Below are 12203 nucleotides of genomic sequence, written 5' to 3'. Positions count from 1 at the left end.
AGTATTAATATTATATCATCTTTTATCTGTAATATATTCATAGATTTAAAATCATTATTAAGTATAGTAAACTGAATTAAGTCTCTGTATATAATCAGTCTTTTCATCTTATAGATATCATTCTCACTTAATCTTACTATAAATGAGAATATGCAGTTAAGAGACATAATTAATATAGTATAATTATTCTTATATATTAACTGCTTATAGATATAACTCTGATATATAAGCTTACTCATACTCATGAGATTCACTTCTAACTTTGAAATATAGTAAATATTATTTAACAGTATATCTGCTTCTTTCACTGAAATCTTTATATCTTCTATAGCTGCAGCAGAAATCACTGTTCTATCTGTCATTTTTAATATCACTTTCATCTTCTAAGGTTTTATCATGATAAGATCTCTGTGAGATATAATATAAGTATCTAATTCAGAGTCTAGAATTCAGATATCTTTTTCTGTCTGATTGTTTATATAGATCTTTTTCTTAATATAAAATACTTATTTTATAATATTATGAATAGAAGTAGTACTCATATTCTCTGCATTCTTATCTTTATTCTTATTCTTATCACAGCTAGTAGAATGTTTTTCAGGAAATTTCAATCAGTAATCTGTTTGAATGTGATTAATCTTCTAATAATAATAACATATTTTAGTAGTATTATTATTCTTTCTATCTAACTTAGTGAAATCTTTGTTCTTGTTCTCAGAGATCTTCTTCTTATCTTAAGTATTATTTACAGAGATCTTTTCATCAGAGATGAGAGATTTATCAGTAGCTAATAATTATAGAAGAATATCTTAACATAATTTCATAAAATTATCTTTGAGTGTTCTAGCATTCTCATTCTTCTCTATTACATTCATTCAATTCTTTATAAAAGATAATCAATCTTTACTAATCTCTGTAAGAAGTCTGTTAAAAAACATGAAATCTTTAATATTATATCTTAATCAGATATAATCAGTTCTGATTGTGATTAAATATTTAATAAATGTATGATCAGAACTCTTTGATTTTAATATTATCTTAATTAATTCTTAAAACAGATGAGTTCTGTGAACAGCAGGCCTCTCAGTGAAATTATTCTCTATGATAGATTATAGAGAATAAGCAGATAGTTGAGACTTCTTGAGTATAATAAAGTGAGATTTGATCTGCAGAGTGATTATAGATTATATATAATTATATAGTCAGATATTCTGTTCTAATTAAAAATATTGTATATTCATACTGATATTCTTATCAGAATTAATCTGCTTATTATTAAGAATGTCATCTGTTTCAGATTATCTTACTATGAGCAGAATCTCTTTCTTTTATATAGAATAATTTACAGAGTCAGTGAGTATAACAGACTTCTTTATAGATCTTACTTAATCTCTGAATTCATTAAGAATCTTTATTAATACAGATATTCTACTCTTCTGTTAAAGATAGTTCATTAAATCTGTATTAAGCTCTTTATTTTCACTTCTGTCTATCTTTATTCACTCAACTTCATGCTGAAGTCTTGCAATTTCTAGTCTTATATGAGTCTTCTTACTTACAGAGTTATTATCATTCTGATCACTTGAGCTCTCTGCATTGTCTGACATCTCACTGATATCTTTAACTGAGTCTTTGTATTCATTGTTGAACTCATCAGATTATTCTTTCATAATTATATCATTCAGCTCAAACATCTCAGAAGCTGTCTTTCAATTTATTATTAATATTAACAGTGATCTGTGATCTTGCATTTACTACTCTGACATTTTCTTGTTTTTTTATCTTGAAGATATGTATTCTTTTGTTAAGTCAGATATCTCTCTGAATCTTAGATTAATCATGAGTTCAATCACTTAATAAATCATCTAGACATGCTTGTAATAATGTGTGAAGATGTTAATTGACATGTTGTTGCAGTTATTCATTGCTTATGAAAAGCTTCATAATCTCTTAAAGAATAACTGTAGATTACTGTGTTATATTGTAATCTAACTACACGAGTTACAACTAAATGAATAGATTGAAGTGACATGTGACTAGAGTAGATGTAGTAATCATCAACATGTTGTCAGGTCACGTGATCTGGCTTACTAATTCTTCCATCATATAACTTTTCACAAGCTAGCAACCTTTCAATCACACAAGCTTTACACCTTTCACAGGTTATGAGACTCATTTTGCATAAAAATCACTGTCAATTCGGGATTTCTTGTCAATATAATTATTATTTGAACTACTGCTTCATTCAATACATTCTTCAGGAGTTAAAATCATCTTATTCTATCAGTATTGATGCATTTGAGATCTTGATAATCAATAATACTACTGCTCACTTAAAAAAAAAAAAAAAGAGGCTTGCAGAAAACACATCACATTTGCAAAAAAAAAAAAAAGCAAGAAAAGAGAATGATATTAGCAAGGATTTAATAAACAAATATCAAGATAGCAGATTTAATACAATCTCACTTATATATATATTCACAATCTCACATTCTTTTCACTGAATCAGTTGCAGTTGATAATGATAATAATTCTTCACACTCATACTCTGTCAGTGAACATTCTTCTGAAGCTTTTGAAAGCTTTATTGATAAACACTCTGAAACATTCTCTCAATTCAAAGCTGGTTTGAATACAGTCTCTGATATGATCAGGCTGGCCTTCTAATCTACTTAACAGCTTGATAAAGCTGGTTCTCTTGATAAGAATAATGAACACTCAGATGTCTACTGTTCAGATGAGGTAATATCAGATTAACAGATGAAGCATCTCAAGATAATACTTGAGATGAACAAGAGAAAGCAAAGAGTTCTAGAACTCAAACTACAACTGGAAAAACTCTGTTAACAGAATATCAACAATTATTCTGTCATTACATTCACAGTCTGTACAGTCACATGAAATTCTAATCTCAGTGAAAGATTGAAATTCAACCTTTATAAACTGAATAGCTGTGTTGATAAGACAATCTCTCAATTCAAGAAAGATGTCAAGAATACTGTGAGATCAAACAGTCTAACTGATACATTTAATTACATTATATGAAGTATCTTCATGAAATTGAAACTGATTGATGCACAGTGTTAATATATAATAGAGAAATAACAGAGTCAGAACTCTCTACAAAGAGATAATGAATAGACATTATTCTGAGATATTAGAAACTGATAACTCTACACATTCATCTCAAACTTCTTGAATGCAGGTGTCAGACCATGTTTCTTCAAGTATGATGAAAATCAGATTGCTTATACTCTATGAAATGTGATTGAATAGAAATACTCTGTTCTTAAAACACAGTTACACTGTGAGATAGTTCTGAAATTTATATCTCTTGATAATACACAGATTATCAATCTACACACATTCTTCAATAAGTTTCAGTCTGTCATTATAAAATTGAAGATGTTGAATACTTCTCTCTCAGATGTATGAATATTTAATATCTTCTACTCAGTTCTACTCAACAATTGAAGAAATTATATTTAGAAGAAGATAGAGAAGATACAGAATTTCAAATTCACAGCTGTGATATTAAATGTTAATCTTCTTATGAAGAAAATCTGTTCATAGCTTGATTCTTCAAAAGATAAAAAGAATCTGTAGAATATAGATTCTGCAGTCAATACAGCTATAACAGCTATAACAGATACAATAATCACTACATCTATCAATTCAAACAATAATACATTGAATTCAGCCTGTGAAGACTGTACTGAACATGATTGTAACAGTTTATAAAAGAGCTTCTGAAATTATCAGAGATTGAGAAATTCATCTATCTATTCTGAATGTGAGAGATCTCACTTTGACACTTATTAATTAATCAATTCAGACAGTGCTCTGAATAATTGAAGAATAAATAATACTGCAAGAATAAAGAAATTCAAGAAAAAGAAGAAAAAGAATAATAGTGAGAGTAGAACTCAACTATTCATTACAGATGAATCAGACATCTATCAGATGATAAATCTCATAGAGATTATCAATATATCAGTCTATTTCATAAAATCTCACAAGAATTCTCTCACTATATGAAATAGTGACACCGGATGCTATATAGTAAGTGATAGATCATAATTTTCAGAACTTATAGCAATCAATGATTTAACAGTTCAAGTGACTAATAAGGTTATTATAAAGATTCAGAGTGTCAGCACTGTATTCATCTCAGTAAGTGAAAGATTGATAGAATTTAATTATATATACTATATATCAGAGCTATCTACAAATCTGATCTCTGCTAAGCTTATAAAATGTCAGAGCTATATTTATCATAATATACAAGTTAATGCTGAGAACTATTTTAAGTTTCTATCATCTATTAACAGTGATATCTTCTACATTAATCTGTCTTATAATAATATTTACATTCTATCTGACAGCTCACTGACATTTTATGAGATAATGAACAACTCAATGTATAAAGCAGTGACATATGTGACTGTTTCAAAATCAAAGACAATCTCAACAGATTACAATTCAAATGCAGAATCTTTGAGATCTTTTAGCTATAAGAAGATTGAACAGTTAATCAACTCTAAGAATTCAGATACTAATTTCTTTATTATCTTATCTTTATCTCAATTATCTGCAGTTCTTCTGAAACAGCTTTTAATAGATGAGTGACATCATCAACTTAATCATATCAGTGAAAATAGTATATTAAAAATAATCTGAGATCTGTAATTTAGTATTATTATTATCAGTCTGAAGAAATTATCATTCTGTATTATATATATTAAGTCTAAACAGAAATGTGCTTTCTATAAGAATTTCACATCACATTATGTCATCTGCAAGTAGACTGACCATGTGACCGTGTCTGGGACCAGGACCAGATTTTTTGATAGTCTCATTATCAATTCGACTGATCCCATTACACGGTTTTAACATTAGATAGTAGTTTCATACTGTCTCAGTGAAACTTACTATCTACTCTTGTCACATTTTTCAAATAAGACCATGATTTTCACTTCTCAATTTAAATTATTTTTATTGCTTTAAATGACTTTAAATCTCATTTGAGTGTTATCAAAAAGCGTTACATTTTAAAAAATTAAAAATAGTCTAAAAAAAACCTTAAAATGTCTAAAAATAGTAACTTTATGCCAAGAATGAGACTAAATGGGATTAAATGAGATCACTTTCTCATTTTTTTCAAGTCATGGTTCCATTTTAAGATCTGATATATAGTCACTTTACATGTTTTTTTAATAGCCAGTCCCAGCGGGATTCACGCCAAGAAATGTATGGGACCAGATCAAATGAAACCAAACATGAAATTCATGATTCCGGCGGCCAGTCTATCTGCAAGGCCTTGAAGATTTGAGTGAATATATTTAATAATGATGAGACTCTTGAAACTGAAAATAATATATTATCTTATATTAGTAAGAAGCTTATAATGATGATAATAGATAATGTTATCTATATAAGATGAATATTTCTATTGAAATGCAAGAATGAGATGTTGAGATATCTACAGATCTTCAATCAATTTATCAAGAATCTGCTGAGACATGGCATTGCAATCATTCACTCAGATTATGAAGAATTGAATTCAAATGCAGTCATGACATACATGCTCAGTGAAGATATAAAATAAGAGCTGATTTCTTCTTATACTTCATAGTAAGATGAAGTATCTGAATAATTAATCAGTTTGATTATTAAGAAGTTCTGATCACTATTAATAGACTCTTCAGCTCTGAAAAAGATGTGAGATGAGGCAGTTATTACAGTCACAGAGCTGCTTAATCTTATACTAATCTCAACAATATTGTATAAGAGCTCTGAAAATACAAAGCTGATTACACTGTATGAGATCTGACTTGAAGCTCTATTCTCTGTACACAGCATTCACTGATGAGATTGCAAAGCATTCTTGAAGATAGTTCTCAAGCTCATCAATAAGATGACTTCTCATTTCAAAGAGTTAATTTTTATGAAATATAATGATTTTATCAATTATAGATTGATGAATCTCTTCAATAAGTATTTATATATATCAAAAGACATCATCTTTCAGAAGAATCTTTATCTTGTCAATTCATTGATATTAATAACACACAATCTGAAGATTCTACTCAATGTAGTCTGTAAAGCAGCTGTGATAATTTCTTCAGTGACACCAGATCTACTCACTGCAGTCTGTCAAGAGATTACAGTGATTTCTGATCAATCAATAGATAATCTGTTCATTGATGAGAAAATCTGATCTAAGTGTTCATTATTTCTTATATCTATCAATAATTGATGAATTGACTATAATATCTCTGTGAGAATATCTATCTTTTTAGTATAGAATACACTGAACTTCTCAGAACTTACAGTTAAATTAAATGATTCTCTGACATCTATAAGAGATATCACTACAGTGAGAGAAGATTCAGTGAGAGACAGTCTTGAAGATCTACTCATTAATTTCAAGATTACTGTACTTTCAATTCTGAAAAACCTCACACATATCAAAGCTTTTATGAAATGAAAGTATTATTACAAGATCTGTGTTAAAGAGATTAATTATTTGAAATAGATAGAGATCTGATAACTGATTAAGAGAATACTATAAATAAGTATTCTCTGTAATTAATAAGTATTTGATAAAAAGTTCAATAATATAAGTGATATTATTCACTATAAGATCTGCTGAGTTGTCTGCAGAAATCTTTAACAGAAGAAAGTTAATTACTCAAGAATCTTTGCATCTGTTATCTCTGCATTCATCTCATAAGCTCTTATGATAATCTCAGTATTCTGAGAATGATATGTTCTGCAGATTAATATAATAACTGTCTTTTTAAACACTCAACTGTCTGCTGATGAGTGAATATATATGAATTAACTCACAGAATTCTGTGAAGACTGTGATAATTTTATATATAAGTTGATGCAGAGACTCTACAGTCTTAAGCAAGCAGTACTCTTATAATATGAGAAGCTGTAAAAGATGCTATTACACTCAGACTTCTGTGTTAGTTTTTATAATACTGAACTATTTATTCACAATGAAAGACAGATCTATATAATTATCTATGTGAATGATATTCATCTCTACAGTCTGAAAATCAAAGATCTGAACTGAGTTAAAGTTAAAATCACTGCTAATTATGAGATCAAGAATGTAGAAGATTTTAATCACTATCTAGAAATGAAAATTGATAGAGATTCAACTTCATTGATATTATTTTAATTTCTCTTTATAAGAAATCTTCTGAAGAAGTTCTTAATAAATGACTGTCATTCTATATTCACTTCTATGAAGAAGAACATTGATTTCATGAATAATAATAAGAAACTGATTATATATACAGCAGAATTTACTCTATAGTTCTATTAATTCAGTATCAGATCTCTGTAATATCTGACATTTAATACATATTCTGATATAAGCTTCACTGCAGAATTTCTTGAATAATTCAGCTTCTGATCTATATCAAAGAACTGAGCTGTATACAAGTGTACACTCTGATATCTACAGAGTTCTATCAATGAGAGTATAATCTATCACAGAGATGCTGAAATTGAATCTGTAGTATATGCAGATACTGATTGAGCTGATAGAGATTCAGAATCCTGTTTAATCATCAGTTATATCATCTACATAACAGGTGGTTCTGTTGTATGACAGAGCTGCCAGTAAACAGAGATCTTTAAGTCATTAACAGAGACTGAATATATTGCATTCTCTGAGACTGCATATGAGCTTGTCTGTCTTTAAGAGCTTCTAGAAGACACTGAATTCATCTCATTCTGTCTTAACAATCTGAATGCTGATGATCACCTCATTTTCATCACAGTTAATAGTCTGGCTTATACAATTCATACTGATAATAAGTCTGTCATAGAGCTATTCTCTTCTGAAGCAATTTCACATCACTCAAAGTATATAGAGATTCATTTTTACATTCTTCAGAATCTTGTCTATAAGAATGAAATATCTATCTAATATGTTTCATCTGCCAAGAACACAGTGAATGAGCTTATTAAATCACTTGAAACATTGAAATATACATGTTGAAAAGAGAATATAAAGAAGATAGAGAGATAGAGGGATAAAAAATGATGTATATCATGACTGGTTTTTCATTACTTCACATTTTCCAGTCATTTTTTGTACCTGTACTTGATTTGAAGATGAATTTTGTATATAGCATCATGTATAGTTACTCTGGTGAGTGAGGGTGTCAGGTCACATGATCTGGCTTACTAATCCTTCCACCATATAACTTTCCATAAGCTAGCAACCTTTCAATCACACAAGCTTTACACCTTCCACAATTGTCAGATCAGAAGAGGTGACTTTGTTTGCAAATGAGTCACTCACTCAGACTGGTAGAGATATTTCTAGTCACTGTTTGTATGCAGAATGTCCTAATTTTTCAGAGCAATCAGGCACACTCTAAAATTATTGCCATATGCATGTTAGAAGCTTTAATGTAGCAAATAAGCACTGAAACGTTTAGCTTTTACTATTATTTCCCTAGTGCTTAAAATAAACAGTATATGTAGGACTTGGTTATGACTAAATTTTTGTGACTTTATTTTATTTGAACAAACTGCGTAAACTTATTATATTGGACGTTAAATCTCATTAGGAAGGTCCCTTCCTCAAACTAATATCTACTAGATGCATATACATATATATCTCAAAAAAGTGTTGAAAAAAATGTAGAAGCCGGAAGAGCAAAAAAGTTCAAAGTTAGAAAAAGAAAAGTCATTCAACCAGAGAACTATGGAGGCTATAACATAAAATGGATAAAAATATAAATATAAAAATCAAGTAAAAAGACATCCCGCATAAATGAATAGATGCTTTCTAGCTCCGGAAATGTTGAAAAATGAGGATATAGGCAGCCCAAAAAAAAGTAAAGGTGCGTACAGCAACAAAAGGTGTATCCACAAAAGTATAAACACAGAAAAATATAAAACGAGGAGTACATAACAAAAATCTTTACTTCTTCGCATTCCTCCTCGCCGCCGCCGCAGCAAGCATCTTCATCGACTTCGGCGCATCTTCGCCAGGAAGATAGAGCTCGACAAGCTGCAAAACGTTACCATAGCAGAATTCACGATCGTTAAATAAATCTTGCAATTCTTTCCGCGTGCGGATTTGGTACGTTTTGCAGGTGTCGGGCTGGGCGCCGAAGACGGCAGCGATGTCGTTGAATTTCCAGGGTTGGATGTCATTATACGGTGCGTTCATGCCATGGACGTAGCGCTCGATTACGTAGCCGTTGTTGCAGATTATGAAGCTGTGATTTGGGGATAGGGGTGGTTAGTTTGGCGTGGATGATGGGATCATATACACGGGTGGGGTGTTGGGGGGTGATTTGGTTTCGGGAAATTGCCATTCAGCGAAGAGGAAGGGGGTTAGTGGGAGGGGGAGGTAAGCTTACATTGTGGGAGTAAGTTTATGACGGATGATCGTACTCAGTTCTTGGCAAGTGAGCTGGAAACTACCATCGCCGATGAACAGCACCGTTCTTCGCGAGGCATCCGCCATTTCCCTGGCTGCCAACGCGGCACCCTGGCACGCACCCAGGGAGAAACCAATACTGCTCCACAGCACGGAGCTTATACCAATGGTACCTTTCTTGAATCCTGTATCCCACACGCCGAAATTGGAGGTTCCCGCCTCAGTGATGACGATGTCATTGGTCTTCAGGAACTCGGTGACTTTTGGCCAGAGCCAGTCATGGGTCAACTCCTGGTGATCAGCATCCTCGTCTACTCGTTTTCGCTTGGCCTGGTTTAATGGAATTTGTGCTGGGAGGTCTAGCATGTCTAGGCTCTTGACCAAGTGGTGGAGGAGTCCTTTCATCCTGATACCGGGGAATTCAGAAAATCCAACAATGGTTTTGTCGGCGTGGAACTCGACGTTGGTCACTTGGTCCGCTTTCGATGTGAAGCAGCCGGTATTGATGTCGGATTTAAGAGGACCGATGTTTAGGATTAGATCAGATGCGTGGAAATTATCGCGGATGATTGAGGCAGATGCTTCTCCTACGTAGATGCCTTGGAATTGCGGCAGGGTCTCGTCAACTGCCCCTTTCCCCATGGGAGTGACGAAAGCGGGGATATTGGACTTGGTGATAAATTGGTTAATTTCATCGGTGGCCTACCACAAAGAAAATATGAAAAAATTAGTACAAATGTTGATTCATTGTGTAGGATTTCAAATAAACATTCTCACATGATGCCTTATCGCCAAAAGATCAACAAGCAGCGCAGGGCGCTTGGCAGTTTTAAGGAGTGTTGTTATCATGTCGACAACATGCGATTCCCGCTTATGATCATTAGGTGGAACACTGAGGTCGATGGGATATTTCAAACGATCCCCATCCACTTTTGCCTGTACCATATTGGTGGGGAGACTGATATAAATCGGACGACTTTTGAGGATGCACGTTCGTAGAGCGTTGTCGACCATGGCTGCTGCATTTGATGGATCATCCAGAATGGCAACAGCGCACGAAACATGCCTGCTCATTTCTGCAAACACCTGGTAATTGCCATCTCCAAGTGTGTGGTGAAGGAGAACCCCCTCCTTCTGGGAGGCGGTTGAGGGGGAGCCGACGATATGGATAACTGGAACATATTCAGAATATGCACCGGCAATGGCGTTGATACTTGACAGTTCTCCAACCCCAAACGTGGTGATCATAGCTGAAACGCCCTTCACTCGCGCGTATCCATCAGCGGCATAGCCTGGGGTAAAAGGTAAAGCCGTCAGTTTCTCATTCCATTCTCAGGGTGATGTTGGATATTGCGGAGTCATAAAAGCTCAACATACCCGCATTCAATTCGTTGGCATTGCCAACCCAATCCAAACCGACCTTGGGTAGGTAGTCGAGGGCTATAGACGCAGGAGTCAGCTAGTTATCTAAACATTGTACAGTACCCAAAATTAGGAGCTACTAACCAACCAAATTGTAGTCACCCGGAAGGCCATGGACGGAACGAATTCCCAACTCATGTAGACGACGGAAGAGGTATTCTGCTAAGTCTATGGGGTTCGAATGTCCATTAACACCGTTGGTGGTTTTGACGCCATTCGTCTGAACGGAATCAGCCGTTGCTTCGTCCAACCGAGCAGAGCTGCCAACGGTAGATGGCATTTGATATCGGTTGTGACTGTCCAACGGTAGAAATATGTGAAATCGGTAAAGAGTACACAGTGACTACAGATGAAGAGAAGGAGAAAGGAGCCGCAATATCAATGCGAAATTGCTGGCTTACATCCCGACGACCGGAGAGCGTATCCAGCTACATCCGGTATGCTTGGAACTGATAACTGCGCAGATTCTCTCCCCATCAATTCCGCCAGAGAGGGCAAAGCGTCAGCCGATGCCAGCCGGTTATCTCAAGGCGGCTTGGCTCGTTTGGGCTGCAGAAAGATCCGGGCGTTGAGGCTAAATCGATCCTCTAACTATGTTTTGTCTAGCGTCCCCTTGCAGCCTCATGCTTAAACTAACGTCTTGTAACTTCCTATTGGCCAGGAGTCAGTCAGCTCCTTGCGGTGATTCTCCGCCATATCTTGGGGACAAAGATGGAGTTAACATACTTACTAGAATAAGGCTGTTTCCAGCGGGATCAGCATAATGTCAAATCTTCAATTTGAATACTAAACGAAGGACGAGTATTCGTAACAATTGCCCCATTGCCATCTGGCTCTGCACCCATTTCCCGAAGCGCCTGGTATCACTCCCATCACCCCACGGTGTATCAACATTTCGCGATATATACAAGCATGTGCTGGATACAGTTGTTGATCTGTAATTATTCCGTACGTCACCGGCCGCAAGCCCGCACTTAGGCGCGACCCCGGCTTGATATTCCGACCGAAGAGAGCCGACTATAGCCGCCGAAGCTTCTTTGTGCTTGCGGACCTTGGAACCTCAACAATGGTAGAAATGTATGTACTGTACTCTGTACCAAGGTAGGCCCTGCCGTACACATTTAATTGAGGTATGGTATTATTTTTCGATGGATGCGCTGAGGTATTTATTCATTCGTCCTTCATAATTTCGAGCCGTTCAGATAATTTTAAAAGTGTCAAGCTGGTTATCCTTTAGGGCGAGTTTTATAATTATCTGACGAGCTATTTCGGATACCTAGAGGGATGGGACGGATGCGAGCGGACAAAAAACCAACGGAGCGCATGCCGCTCTGATGCTGGCCGTATCTTGGACGGAACG

General features: G+C 34.3%; 1 protein-coding gene across 1 annotated transcript; it reads right to left on the bottom strand.

The window, feature by feature from the left end:
• Positions 1–8561: 8561 nt before the first annotated feature.
• Positions 8562–12037, bottom strand: BDBG_08232 (pyruvate decarboxylase). The gene is made up of 6 exons (XM_002621155.2): positions 11574–12037; positions 10928–11493; positions 10799–10861; positions 10199–10713; positions 9402–10123; positions 8562–9257 (listed from the first exon to the last, which is right to left on the bottom strand). Exons 2-6 carry the CDS (start codon positions 11121–11123, stop codon positions 8957–8959), a joined length of 1797 nt encoding a protein of 598 aa, XP_002621201.1. The 5' UTR covers positions 11124–11493; positions 11574–12037; the 3' UTR covers positions 8562–8956.
• Positions 12038–12203: the final 166 nt, after the last annotated feature.

This window comes from Blastomyces gilchristii (assembly GCF_000003855.2).
Source record: "Blastomyces gilchristii SLH14081 genomic scaffold supercont1.23, whole genome shotgun sequence".
NCBI lineage: Eukaryota > Fungi > Ascomycota > Eurotiomycetes > Onygenales > Ajellomycetaceae > Blastomyces > Blastomyces gilchristii.
Note: the sequence above shows the minus strand (reverse complement) of the source record. Positions and strands in the feature narration are given on the sequence as shown.